Raw genomic sequence first — 14,735 nt, 5'->3', positions numbered from 1 at the left:
ATGACACATGTGTGATTAGTTTAAACTCTAACAAAACATTCATATGAGGCTGTAGTGAAGGCTGACAAATCAGTGAAAAGAGAAAATATTTTTAAATTCTTAGAAAGTGAAATTCATTAAAGTTACGGTATCTGAAGTTTTGAGGAAAATGGCCATGTACTTGACAAGTTTTACAACAGTAAACTTGAACGCAGTGGACTTCCTACAAAGCCTTATGCAACATATGCATGACCTAGGTGCCTTTAAGTAGCACTGCTATTTACTTTAACTTCAAGGGCTCCTTATCTTAGCACAGAAATGTGCTCGCTATTGGAATTAGGCTCTTTACTTGATAGGAAACACAATTATCTACTGCATAGCTCTCTAAAATAATAACTATGAATAATTACTGTAACTACAGAAGCGTATTTACAGCAAGAGTATAACATAAATGTTGGGCCAACTAATTATGATCTAATGTGGGGGAAAGTATTATACCTAAAACACATGAGAAAACCCAATGAAATTTTAGTCAGATTTCCCTTGTGCTTATTAACTGACACCACACTTAATAACCTTGTCACTCTATGCTTTTATTTGTCTAATTTATTCAGGAAAGATATTTATGATACCTGATTAGCAGCTGTCTTTCCTGGGACAAAAACTAAATCCTGAATAAAACAATACTTTATCACTACATAATCCTCTGTTCAGAAGGTGACTTCCCAACTCTGAAGTTTGGAATAGCTCTATTGCAAAGAGAAGGCAGAATCCTTGGAACTCTTGAGCAGAGGTGATAAAAAAACACGTAGTAAGAAAAAAAAGACTAAAAGTTGCTTGGTTTTTGAATCAAAAGACAAGCTAGCAAAGTTAACAAAATTTTAAATAAAATACAAAATGTATTATTTATGTAGTACTAACTACATTAGTACACTATAGTTGATAGGTTTACTTAGTACCACATTAATAGTACTACTACTAAGAATAATTAACTACTAATAATGTAGTTAACAGCTTGGTCACAACTGCTTAAGTCACCCATAAAATCTCACACTTGAGCAAGAAATATAAAATACACAAAATGCATCTATAACTAAGAGTAATGTTATATTTTTAGGGCCTAATTCTTTTTTTGATGGAACTTTCTCAAGTACTATATGCTGCACAGAAATATTACAGCTACAGAGGCTTTCACTCTTATTTTTATAAGACATCACTATGCCTCTGTACTAAACATCCATAATGAAGCAGAATTGGTATTTTGTAACTTTGGAGTTTCTAATAGTGCAACAATTACATTCTTATAGAACAATACTTACAAGAGTATATATTATGTTCGATATAACAGAGGGCCTCTTAAGAGGTAATGAGAAATTCTGAAATTACCATACCTAGTGATTTTCAGAGGAGAACACTACTCAGAAATTAGTTCAGATATCTATCATTCTACTTAGAGTCTTTTTTGTTGTTGTTGTATGTATTGCACTTATAGGAAACATCATTATAAGGATGCCGATGACCTCTCTGGCATGTGCTTGCAGAAGGCTGGGACCGTATCTTGTACTGGAATTTTTGCTAATATACACAGGGATTGTGAACTTTAATCTGTATCATGAAAAAAACAATCAGTATTAAACATAATTTTAGGACTTAAGAAGACTCCACATTTCGCAAAGCAGTTTCCAGATTCACAGCGCTAAACAATCCTACCTGGTACAGATTAAAAACATTTCATGTTTAACTACTCTGCAATTTCCTTTAAAAGCCTGTGAGGATGCAACTGGTATTTTTCATTTTAGCACTCATATTGCAAACACTAGTTATATGTAGGCATACTGGGAGAACAAAACAACTTCATGGAGCACGCCAAGTGTACTTCTGAGGTACCACTAGAAGACAGAAGCTGAAGACAAGCAGCATAGCAGAGAGAACCATCTGCTGCAGACCAATCAGCAGAGGACTGCATTCTCCTGGGCCCTCAAACCAACAAGTATCACTAGAAATAATTTCATATGCTGAAGTGTATATAAATTAATAAATAGTGATTTGCTTAAATGACGCAGAGGATCTGCACGAAGCTCGAGAAATACAAAAATACACTTAGAAACATACATATCTACTGTCTTGCCTTTTTCATCATTAAACTACAAACACGCATTTGGCAGTTAGGTGCATTTTGAAAGCTGGCAAAATTAAATTTATACTTATATTTCTACTTTTTTTCCTCTTTTTTTTTCAGTAAAGTAGTTCACTTTAATCCTACATTTTAGTTGCAATCATAATGTATCAAATCTTGAATATATAGGTGTATATATAAAATATACATGATATATAAAATCGGTAGTTGAAGCTAAGTTTCTCTATACTGTTCATTATTTTTATGCCCTTTGAAATAAATAAGGTTTCTTCATAGTCATAGATATTCAAGGCGCATACTAATTTACTAAACTGACTTGCCCATAGTGTACATATACATCTATGTATGTCAGTGTGTTTCTATGAGCATATATATACATCTAATAAATTTCTGTACTTACTAAACAAATTTTCAATACTTTCTACAGCTTATTTCCCCACTACCACATTGACTATGAAAGCAGTATTTGAGAAATATACTGAAGGAATAATCAAACAGCCAGAGCTTAGAGGACTTTTTAAAGCCTCTAAGCTTCTCTAACTTAAGTACAGGAACATTTCCTATGTTTACACCACTAAAAGCCAAAGTAATTGCATTGCTTGAATACATTGCTTGAAAAAAGCTGTATTTGAACTAAAAATTGTTTGAGAAGACTCAGCATCAAAACTCTACCTTGAAACTTCATCCAGAAATAAGAAAATGGCCAATGACAATAATAAAATATTAGACATACATGGCCTTATTTTACACTTCATTAATTCTTAAAACAAAGCAGAAATTTATTCCATCAGAACAGCAGTGTTTCTACTCTTCTTTTTCAGCACACTCTGCTTGACCTGGACTTAAACCTGAATTGCTGAACTACTTATGATGTAACATGTCAGAGATCTCTGAAGAGGGTCAAGAAAATACTTCATGTGACAAAGATATCCACTATTTTTTCAGTCCCATGGCAAAACATACTTTCAGAAAGGCCCACGGTTTTGATAGGTTCTTACCAGGGTACTGAAGGAACTGAAAGCAACTCAAATCCTCTAGCAGTGTAGCTGGCATAAATGAGATCCCAGTAAGCACAGAGCTCAACAGAGTCACCTCCTGTGATTCTCTCCCTACAGCCTCTGACAGAGAAAAATGATGCACTGGGAATAGTTTGTGACTGTCATAGAACCAGAAGGCGACATTTTTAGCAACTACTAACAGTTCTTCCTGGTAACATCACTGCTAATGTTGGAAAGAGGAAATAGCCCTTATTCCTCCACACAGTGACAGTTCTGTTTAGAAACTTTGCATTAAAAACCAAGGCACTGCACAGGGAATACATCTCGACTTCATAACCAAACAACATTTTTCTTAAACAATATGCAAATCGAATCTAAGTTGGTGCTCTGACTGAACGTGGGCCACTGATATACCGCACAGCGACAGTACTAAATAAATACCTGAGAAAAGCAGCGTCACTTATTTTTTGCATTAAGGCTTAAGTATTTTGTATGCTTTTCAAAAGCCATTCAGACTGAGGAGGAATTGCTGAAATTCCCTCTGACTCCCCTAGCTGCTCTCTGTTCTCCAATCTCATGAACCATAAGTAAAGGCAACTGCCTACACTAAAAATGGAACTCTCTCACCCAATCTGTTTAGAAATACACAGTTGGAAAAATGCAACAAGCAACACCACTATAAAGCGGAAGCAAGCAACAGCAGTGAAGCCATTTGAAACCACTACAAGGACAATTATTCAAAGTCCTAAAAACAGAGCAAGTACAAAAATACATGCAATACTGGAGTGCATTCAGTAACTTCTGTGATACATTCACAGTTCCATGTAAAACAAACCTGATGAACTATTCTCAAGAAAGAAAAAGAACATATGACCCACTTGCATGACAGTCTGATTTAGCGCTTGGCATCATAAGTTCTCAATAAACTGCACTACATATGTGGCAATTATGTTGAAAAAAAATGGTGCAGATATAGCTAAACCTGCCAATATTGCATTGTTATCCCATTTGCAGCTCGTCTCTCATAATTTGTAACTTAAAATTCAGTGCATGATTAATGACTCTTTCCTTCCATTTGATTTTCATCTATGAAAAATATGATATTCGGAAAAAAACTCTCATTTTTTTAAGGCCAGTGCCAAGTTTCATGATACATTTTCTCTGAGAAACAGTGAGTACAAATATAGAATTTTAGCATACTTCAAGAAAACTAGTAATAGATTAACCTGTGTTAAAAACTGTATCTGACTGAAGACACAAATAGCAGGCATCCAGCCATTCATGAAGAAATGGATCAATGTTAACATGGTCATAGCATTAATTAATTCTTAATGAGATAAAACTGCTTGTAACTGTTTTCCCATGAACGAAGTTTTCATGGTGTTATGCAGTGGACAGACATATAGTTTAAGGAGGAGTTGAATACTATAAAGAGATGAAGCCCTCTATTTACCCACCGGCCAGGAAGAAATCACAGAGCTTCATACACTCTTGAGATGGAGCGATCTCTCCAGTGGCAAGATACAACCATCACACTATGTTACCACGGTGCATTTCCTGCACGAGGAATTACAAACGTCACATATTTTATGTGCCTTAGATGGGATTATAGCACTCAAGTTCTACCAAAATAGTATAAGGTTTGCCAGTATTTCCATTACAGGTTTTTATTTCCAAGTTTGTTTGGAAGTGTTTTTTAAAAAATGCAGCTTGCCAATTTGATACCTGGTATAGCAAACAGGAGTGAAAATTCGCTTGTTGGTTTTTAGTGAGAAATTTTAGAGTTTTTTAAAACTACTCCTTAGATTTCCAGGACACTCAGTAGGCCATTTTCCATGCTATTTAAAAAGAACCAAAATTTTTCAGAAAAAAAATTTCTCTAAGTAAGGAATCTCAAATCCATTTCTGAAAACACAATGACACACATATTTTCTTTATATATAGGGCTTCTTCTTGAACTAAAAATATTTTTTTAATATCCAGGTGTAATCTTAGTTCAGTAGGTCATAAAAACCCAAAACTTATCTCTGAAAAGTGGCCTTGTCAACAGAGGTCTCTCAGCCTACTTGCCCCTTGTTATTTATGAAATCCCTTAATTATGAAATCATATGATAAATCAAAGTAAATTTGAAGGATATTAAACCAAGCAATTTTAAACAGACAAAAATTTTAGCTTATTTTTTGACTGAAGTTTGCATACTGAAGGAGGTAAGTTTTTTTTCTATGGCCACGATCGCATGCATTTTCAGTGTTTACGAGTTGATTTATACATTTGAGCCGTTGACGATGCAAGCTTCAGTGAACAGACATCAAGACATCACTTAATATCACTTCAAGTAGATTTTGTGCTCTTTTTCTCCTACATGCAAGCAGAAAATATAATGCCTGATTTAAATTAATCACCCTACTGTAAATTCAATATAGTGCCTAAGTAAAACAGGTAATTTCAAACACTGTTCTGCATTTAGATGACAACTCAAGGATGAGCAGAAGCCTTTCTTGTCCAAAATGGTCAAGCTAAGGATCAAATGACCAGAAATTTTGTTGTATTAATTTTTTAAACAATCCATAATACAGCCAAGTTTCTCTGCAGTTCATGATGAATTTCCTACTTGCATTCCTAATATGGGGGCCACCAGAATGAAGTACAGTAAACAAACCACGTACAGGTTGCAATGGTTTCTTGTTTGTCCCCAAGTATAAAGCAATACTGTTCTATAAAGATCTTCTGTTCTACTTATGGTTAATTTTGAACAGCAAGGGCTCCCTAATATGTTTTTAATTTCAAAAGCTCATATACCAACTGTTGAGATATCATCTGTCACTCACCTCAGCCACCTGCTGAGTCTCCACTACCTGCTGAGCCAGCACCTCCATATTGGTTGCCATGGTGAAGCAAGATCATTAGAGAACCTGTTTGAAAAGATGCCAGCAACTTCCGTCAGGCACAAAAGTTACTTTTTTTTCTTATTATTAAAGAAAGCTCTGCTATGACTTTTTGATAATTTACAATACTGTTTGATATATCTGACAAATAAGAAAATATCCCATCGATGGGAGTGTGTGCACGCACAGATATATATACGTACATACAGTACATGCGTACTGGAACCATATTGTTCAAAAAGCTGAGGCACGTACTTATTCTCTTCCTTTATAAAGCCTCTAATATACTATTATATACTATTTTTACTCTTATTTAAGCTGCAAAGAAGAGATGTTCATTTCATAAATTAGAAAGGATTAATCTGAGTGCCAACAACTGATGCAGTTTGTGGAATTCTCAGATCTCTAAGGCCCTTTCCTCAACCCAATATAAGAGAAACCTTATGGTTAAACTGCTTCTATGCTACATGATGAACAATGAAACGGCCGTCTAAGAATGCTGTTTTGAGGAAATTTTTATTAAGTCATTCCATCAAACTGCCATGTTCATTCATATTCTTATGGTAGTCTTGCACAATAAGGGAAATAAACTGTCACATCTAAAATGTATTTCCTATTCTCTAAACTATTTTATTATAATGTGATAATATTATCACACTGAGGAGAAAATACTGCAGGATTGTTTTATCCTATTTTGAATGCCTGTACCTTCAACTCTTCAAAGTTTAAAAAAGGCAATGCAAACAGAAAAAGGAAGAAACAAGAAAAAAAACCCATTTCCAATATATTTTTAATGATCATTATTAGGGCTGTGTTTCTCCAAGGGTAAATTTAATTAAAATTTCAAATTCATGCATTCACTTTTTAACTGTGACTTGCTCATTCTAGAGCTAGAGTTCAGATTCTGACCTGGTATAGGTAATGAAAAGGCATTCCTGAGTGCCGGCCCATTTGATGTTTTATTGAAAACCTTCTGTTGGTACTTGCAAAGCAATCACTTAACATCAAATGAAAACATACTATGAACAATACCAAAACATGTAACAGAAAAATGCATGCATGTCTCTAGCACCAAACCCTCATTCAAATGCAACTTCTACAAAACTAACGTTGAAAATGTCAAAATTAAGTTTAAAAGATTGAATTATATTGTGGTAAATTAAATGTGAAAATTATTTTGTATTTATGAATGGAATACTATTTGTAACACTGCATCATCAAAGTTGAGACATTTCTTATGGAAATTTATGCTAGTTTCTCATACAGCTTGTCATTTTTATTGAAGTGTTTGACCTGCATGGTACGCTTATGAACCATTTCCACCATGCAGCTTGTGGATGGCTTCTCAGTTGTTCAGTAATTCCTTTTCAGTGTTTTCTCTTATTTTAAATTCACTTTTTATGTTCAGCAAGGAAGATAACCATATGGACATAACATGCTGTTTTCTCAGTGCTTTAAGATGAAGAAAGCCCTGAAGATGAAATATTTTGTTCGTAAGAATACGTTTCTAAGACCCAATGAAGTTTTTGCTGTGGTAAGGCTCTGACAGATTTGCTACTGATGTTGTTATCCACCAGTTTTTGTACTTTTGACCTTCCCAGAACAGCAATCTGAGGCTATCTGATCAAATCCAATTGGAAGCCTAGAGACCACACACACCTATGCCAAGTAAGCTTATTAATGCTGTTGACTCCCAGAACATGACAAAAGGGAAAAATCGGCCTCCTAGCAGAACCCCTGAGCAGCAGAGTTCATAAGGAAACAAAACAAGCCAACAAAAAAGGTGGAACTTAAAAACTGCAAGGAGGCACCTGGAGCACCAGGAAAACTACACTTTCAGTGTAATAGGGTGGCAGCCAAGTCAGTACATGTAGACGCACTGCTGTCCAAAATATGGCATAAGCCATTAATCTCTCCCTAAATTGCAGTGAAATCTCACAAGAAAGTCCTACACTCCATTTGAGATATTCTATAGGTATGGCCCTACTAGGATGACATGGCAAAAGGCCGAATTCGAGCTTACTGAAATGTGTTCCTTTGCCTTAAGGAAACATGGTTCTTCACACTGCGCACTCGACTCGGCTACATCGAGCCGTAGGCCAGCATGCCCCTCCTCACCAAGAGTCGGGAGACAGGAAGGGCGGGGGTCGCAGGTTAGGCCCTGCCGGGAGCCCCTGTGACACGGTCCCTGTGGCAGGAACCCTTCCAACGATCGATACGACGGAAATTAGGAGGCCACAGCCCCGGCCAGGAGCAGCCCTTCCCGCCGCGCCGGCCGGCCGCCCCCATTGGCTGCAGCGCGCCGGCTGCGCGCCGCCACGCGGGGCCCGCGCGCCGCCCGCTGCTGAGGTGCCTGCAGCCAGAAGCCGCCCCGCGCGCCATGAAACCACACCCCTCCCTCTCGTTCCAACCAATGACCTCATCGAAGACGCAGCAACCCCACACACCCCACCGATTGGTTGAGGGACACGCCTGTAAGGCGGTGGCCCCGCCTCTCGAGTAAGAGGGAAAACACCCGAGGGACGCGGCTAAGCACAAGATGGCGGCGCTGGCTGGCGGCCAAGTCCCAGGCGGGGCTGCTGCCGCCGCCATTAGGCCCCCTCCCCCTCGCCTCCGGTATATCCTTATGTCAGACTATGAGAGGCCCGGGCATGGCAGTAGGGAAGCGGCCGGTAAGATGGCGGCGGTCTCAGCCCCGTATGCAAAGTACCCGCCGCCCCCTCCCCTCCGCCCTCCCGGTGGCAAAGGTAAAAGGGTCGGGTTCAAGCCGCCGCCTCCGCCCGCTCAGACTCCATCTTCTCTCTGTCTGTGTCCGTGTCCCGAGCTCGTCATCGCCGCGACCATCGCCCCTGCGACCCCCCCGGACAGCAGACTGCTCTTACCGAGACCGGACCGGCTCCGACCTCAGGCGGCCCGCATTCCAGCCCAGTGGCTCCGCAACGGGACTACCGCGCCGGATCAACCCAGCGCCTCACAATGGTCCTCTGTCTCTCCAGGAGCTGTAGGCCAGCCTACAGCACGGCTAGCTTTCGCTTACCAGCAAAACACGGGAGCCTTAACATCCCCCCTCCCCTTAAAACGAGCGTTACCCCTCCCCTTTGCCGCTCGCGGGGGTGTCCCTAACAAGGCCCCGATGCCACCTCCCCGTGCCCCCTCCCTCTTCCTGGCCCCAAGAAAGAAACCCAACCGGGCCGCCTCAATTTTAAAAAAGGAGTTTTACCTCAGGAATTGGCGCCAAACGTGCCCTGGCGGTGACCCCGACCCGGGCCCAGGCGGGCCGGTGTAGGGTGGCGGTGCCCAGCGGCGGCCCTCCCTCCCCCCGTGAGGGCGGCGGCGGTGAGGGGGCTAACGGGGTCCGCGGAGGGGAAGGGGGGGATGGGTCTCTATTGCGGGGCCGCGCGGGGTGGGGGTGGGGGTTTGGTGTTTTGTTTTGTGTGCCGTGCCCCTGTGAAAGGTCAGAGTTCGTGACCCCGCCCGCCGCTGCCGCCGTCTGAGCGCGTTTCCCCGCTTCCTCTTCCCAGGCAGCGCCGGGCCGGCCGCGGCCCCCTCCATCCCCCTTGCGGGGCGGGGCTGGGGACGGCGGCGGCGGGGGAGGGGCTACCTGGGCCTCTCCGAGCCTTGGCGCTAACGCTCTGGCGGTGGCGGCGGCGGCGGCGGCGGCGGCGGCGGCAGCAGCAGCAGCAGCAGCAGCAGCAGCGGCGGCGGCGGCGGCGGCGGCGGCGGCGGCGTCGCTCGCGCACGTGGGGTCGGCGGTGGCGGCCCCGGAGGCCTGCGCCGGGTGCTCGCTACGCCCCCCCGGGAGGGGGTGGCGGCCGGGCACCTCAGCCTGGGAGACGGCCGGCTGTGCCTGGGCTGCTGCTTCGGAAAGCGCGAGGGGAAGGCGCAACTCCTCTTCCGTGGCAGTCCTGCCTGAGCGTCACTTGTGAGGCCCCTCGGTGGCCTGCAGCTTGAAATGATTTTTGGAGGTGGTTGTTATGTGCACGGGTGGGTGTCGATGTTCTGTGTACACCTTGGTTCTTACTAAAGATGCACGGTCAAAGTTAGGCTTGCAGTTGATGCTGGCTTTCATAAAGGCCACTGTTGGGTTCTCCTGAGGTTTTTTTTCATTTCGTAAAGTTGGTGTTACAGATAAAGGCTCTCCTGGTGGAGCTGGCTGTAAGCGAGGCTTCTGCCTCCAAACGTGTGATCATGGGCATGAACAAGGTTCGGGTGCAGCTGACGTGGTTTAAGACCAGCCACCTTTCAGTGCTTGTTACCTCTTTCTGAGGCGGTCATATGTTGACCTATGACCCTGGTTCGCTGTTGTAATTGCATAGCTATTTCTTAACCTACCCCTATCAGATGATCTTGGTACTTCTAAGGAGTTTTTCTTAGGTCTAGTAATTTTGACATAAACTAATTTAAGGAGTTGTCAGATGAACAGTAAAACTGGAAGATGTGAAGGCATAATTCCTGAAATTATGAAAGAAATAGCAGCTGAAGGCAATTATCACTTAAATGAGAGGTGCTGTGTCTGAATAGTTACACAGCACCCTGAGGGTTTGGTTTTGGTTTTTTTTGTATGTGATGTGGGCTGTTTTGTTTTGTTCTTTTGTTAGAACTGGCTCTTAGGGGTAAGGATTTGAGAAATCAAGAACTACACCTATGAATTATAGTCTTACTGTCACAAAACTGGAGTTAATAACATTAAAGCGTGTGATGTACAGATGTGTTTGCAATACATAAATAAAGGAAAATGTTTCAAAAAATGCCTTCTGTGTCTGTTCACTACTGTATTATTAAATATATCAAGAATTTTCAAATTCTCAAAATATGAACGTGCATGTACCTTCAAAAGCAGATTTTTTTTACTTCATAAATCATACTGTTAAAGTGTAAATATATTTTTGTAACACAGATACCTTTAAGGATTTTCAAAATTCTCATAATAGTCTTACTGTAGAAGCAGTATAGATGTTAGGGTAGGAATGTGTTTCCCTTGTTATAAATCAAGGATAATGACGTGTGGAGCAGCATCTGTGAGCACAGCATCTTTTTGAAATTGAGGATTTGGTGAAAAAGCCCACCTTTTCTACAGTGAAATAAACTAAGGGAATAAATTGCTGTTAGTCTGCCTTTGAACTGTGAGATGTGTATCTGTTGGATCATGGTTGTAAGCAAATTTAAACTGAATCTTTAGTTTTGTCCTTTATTTGCTATCCTAAAATGTCTTCATCAGAATCATAATCAATTTTTATCTTATACTTTTTTCACACCAGCTGTGTTCATGGTTAGGTGAAGTATTTCAGTCTTGTGGTCAGGGAAGTCTCTGACAAGACCTAATATTTTTTGCCGATGGTTACGTTCAGTTGTGCGCTCTTCAGTGATGGATTGTCACTTGCTGAATAAACCAGAGGAGAATCCCACCATGAATAAAGAAGCTTTTGATTTTTAAAGTTGCTTTTATGAGCAGGAATGTCAGAATATATAGAATGGAGAGGAAGTAGGCTAGGATGCTTTCAGTTAAATCTCTGCTTTATATAGAAATCTCTGTAGTGATGATTATTTTGAGCTTTTCAGGGAAATAGTGTGTTATTTTTCCTTGATAATAAAATGTTTTAAATTGTTTGCTCTTGCCCACACCTCTCAGAAGGGAGGTCCAGCACTTCTGTAGCTTTTGACTGCTAACCTGTTCCTTTCTACTTTTCTGATTTCTGGCTATCGGTATTGGGAGTGGATTGAGATTTTGAGCTTTTCAGTTGATGCAAAGAGAGAGCCAGGACTTGTTAAGGACTCCTGGAAACTTTTCTAGGTGTTTGCGTTTTGGCATTTGTTCCCTTTTCTGGAGTAGTTGTTCTGGAATTGCTTACCAGATAAGTCTGTTTCCCACAGGTCTTCTCAACCCTTTTTACTACTCCATGTTTAGAAGTGTGCAAGAGTGTGCTTGGTTGGGGGGGATGGGGGGGGCTGGTGTTTTCTTTTTTAAATGGCTTGGGCAAAGGTGCTTTATCAGTGGTCGTAGTACATATGAGAATTTACCAATTGGCTTAGAACTGAAAAATTAGAGGAGTAGTGCAGTTTATTTACTGGTTTGCTGACCTCCATCTATTCTGTCTTATAGTCATGTTGTAACCTCTTCTGACATAGGTTGTCTTTCTTCTGGTTTTCTGTTGAAAACTAATGTGATCCTGCACTCTGGGGCTCACAGACTCTGCAGCAATAGCCTTGTATACCCCGTGCCCTTCTGCTCTGTGACAGTCAGGTGGCCTAGCAGTGAAGGTTCTCTTGCCTGTGTAATTACTGCTATTCTTGGCCTTTTAAAGTGTTCTGCCCATAGTGTTCTGTCAAGAATGTACCTCAGACTATGGTTTTTCTTTTTTATATGGACAGAATTCTCATTAAAGTAAGTTTGGGATTTGACTGAGGAAAGACTGGACATACAAAATGTATGTCTGAAGGCCCTAAAAGTTCTGTCAAAGGTAAACCCGCACAATTAAAGATCTGCAATATACTTTAAAAATGTGGTAATAATCCTTGGGAGCTCAAGGGAAAATGAAAACGCCTCCATAAACTGGTATTTTGGTTTCTGAAGGACTTTCTTGATGATACAGTATATATTGGCAAACATGTATGTGTACTTGTGAAAGGATTGCTGTGGCATACTGGAGTGGGAGGACAGAAAAGACGGGCAATCACTGGGATTCTATGCCCATGAAGCAGGTGTGTGCCCGCTATCTGAGTCGTACTGGAAATGAAGGTGGAGTAATGAAAATTTTATATCCCATTAAGCAAAGCGTGCAGATACCCTATGGAATGTATTGCACAGGAATTTTAAAATAAACCAAATAAGTGCTTAGTGCTGTCTTGCAAAAATATTCCAAGGTATACATTGGTAGTTGTGAGGATTCGAGGGGTGGGAAGTGATGATAAGTTAAAACTACATGCTTTCATAGTATTATGGTTTTATGGAAATAAAGCTATTGGTATCCCATAACTTCTGAGTGTATGATTTAGTTTTTCTTGTGTTTTAATATAGTGAACAAATTGAGTTCTCTTGTGTAGTGTTTTACTAATCTGTGTAACTACTTGAAATCTTGGAAATATTAAATTTGCAGCTCATAAGTAATTGGTTGTGATAGTGGCAGACTATTATTTTCACTGGTATTTTTTCAGGTGCCTCTAAAAGTAGCTGACACAAGCATACTGCCTGTGTTCTAGTGAGACAAACATCTTGCCTGTGGGCTTAAAGGTAGTTAATAGCTGAAAAATACCGTAACTCCAAAATTCTATGTGATACACCAAATAAAAGAAAACTATGGCTATATATTCTGTAGTGTCTTTGCCAGTTGCTATCCATTTTCTTTCATTCCCTTTTCAGAAATTCCTCTTGTTCCATTTACCGACAAGTCTCCGACTGAAAGGAAGAATGGAAAATGCCAGAGCTGAATTGCTAGTTTCCCCCTCTCTGCTTCCTGCTTGACAAGTTGAGGAAAGGTTTAGAGGACAGGAGGAGTTGTCTCTGTCATTCTTTGTTTCTGCCACCAAAAGAAGGCCTTGCAGGAGTTTCACTCTCAGTTCTGGTGCAGAGTGCAATCCTGCTTGTTGTGCAGCTCCATCATGCTTGCTGAGGTTGGCAACATAATGTGCAGTGAAGAAAGCTGCATCAAGATTGTGACACATTTTGCTGCAGTTCTTGTGATAACTTCAGTGAAATATAGAACTATACGCCCTTAACTTACTAAGGAATATTGTATTAGGTAATGCTGAAATTTGCTAAATTTATATACACGGACTTCTAAAAAAGCATTAGTAAAAACTGCTTGTATAGGCCCTTTTTGGCTTTAGATATGACTGGAGAGAAATAATAGAAGATGCTGGAGGTGAAAAAGATCAAAAAGAACCGAAATACTCTACAAGTAGAAGTTAATAACTATACTGGCAGCAAAGAAAAGAATTAAATCTTTCTGCTATACTGTGGTGAGTTGACCTTGGACTGCAGCCAGATGCTGTGACCCAGCTGCTCACTTCCCCGCCCCAAACAGGATGGGGACAAAATAGGATGAAAAAACTCGTAGGTCATGATAGGACAGAGATATCTCTTGCCCATTATTGTCATGGGCAAAACAGACTTGACTTTGGGAAAACTAATTTAACAAATTGCCAGTTAAAATAGATTTGGATGGCAAGAAAGCCAAAACTTAAAACATGTTCCCCTGCCACCCCTTTCTGCCAGGCCCAATTTTACTCCTTCCCTCCTGAGTCCTCTACCTCCCCTTCCCCTTCAGCCCTCAGAGCAATGCATGAGGAATGGGGGTGTTCCAGTCAGTACATACCAAGTCCTCTCTGCCCATTCTTCCTCACACCTTCCCCCGCTCCAGTGTGTGCTCCTCTCCACAGGCCTGCGGTTCCTGTCAGGAGCACGAGCTGCAGCGTTGGCTTCTCTTCATGGGCCTGTGGTTCCTGTCAGGAGCACGAGCTCCAGCGTGGGCTCCTCTCCACAGGCCTGTGGTTCCTGTCAGGAGCACGAGCTCCAGCGTGGGCTCCTCTCCACAGGCCTGCGGTTCCTGTCAGGAGTGTGAGCTCCAGCATGGGCTTCTCTCCACAGGCCTGTGGCTCCTGTCAGGAGCGTGAGCTCCAGTGTGGACTCCTCTTCATGGGACACAGTTCCTTTCAGGAAGTATTCAGCTGCTCCCAGGCATAGTTCAGAAAGGATTTTGGTGTTTGTCTGTTTCAAACTCTTCCAGTGATAACAAGGA

The 14,735-nt window shown here is 41.3% G+C and overlaps 1 protein-coding gene across 8 annotated transcripts in view; it reads right to left on the bottom strand.

The window, feature by feature from the left end:
• NR2C2 (nuclear receptor subfamily 2 group C member 2) overlaps positions 1–12,966 on the bottom strand; it is a 50,827-nt gene extending 37,861 nt beyond the window's left edge. For 2 of the 8 annotated variants that reach the window (XM_075095532.1, XM_075095526.1), the window contains exons 1-2: positions 9,221–12,966; positions 5,944–6,027 (exon numbers count right to left, since the gene is read on the bottom strand). In XM_075095532.1, coding sequence (XP_074951633.1) covers positions 5,944–6,003 — 60 coding nt within the window. In that variant the 5' untranslated portion in view covers positions 6,004–6,027; positions 9,221–12,966. Of the gene's footprint in view, positions 1–4,571; positions 4,672–5,943; positions 6,028–8,023; positions 8,234–8,882; positions 9,144–9,220 lie in introns of those variants that run through there. The other 6 variants (XM_075095529.1, XM_075095530.1, XM_075095527.1 and 3 more) reach the window with 6 other exon arrangements.
• Between the last annotated feature and the right edge of the window lie 1,769 nt (positions 12,967–14,735).

Source organism: Phalacrocorax aristotelis, chromosome 6 (assembly GCF_949628215.1).
Source record: "Phalacrocorax aristotelis chromosome 6, bGulAri2.1, whole genome shotgun sequence".
Classification (NCBI taxonomy): Eukaryota; Metazoa; Chordata; class Aves; order Suliformes; family Phalacrocoracidae; genus Phalacrocorax; species Phalacrocorax aristotelis.
Note: the sequence above shows the minus strand (reverse complement) of the source record. Positions and strands in the feature narration are given on the sequence as shown.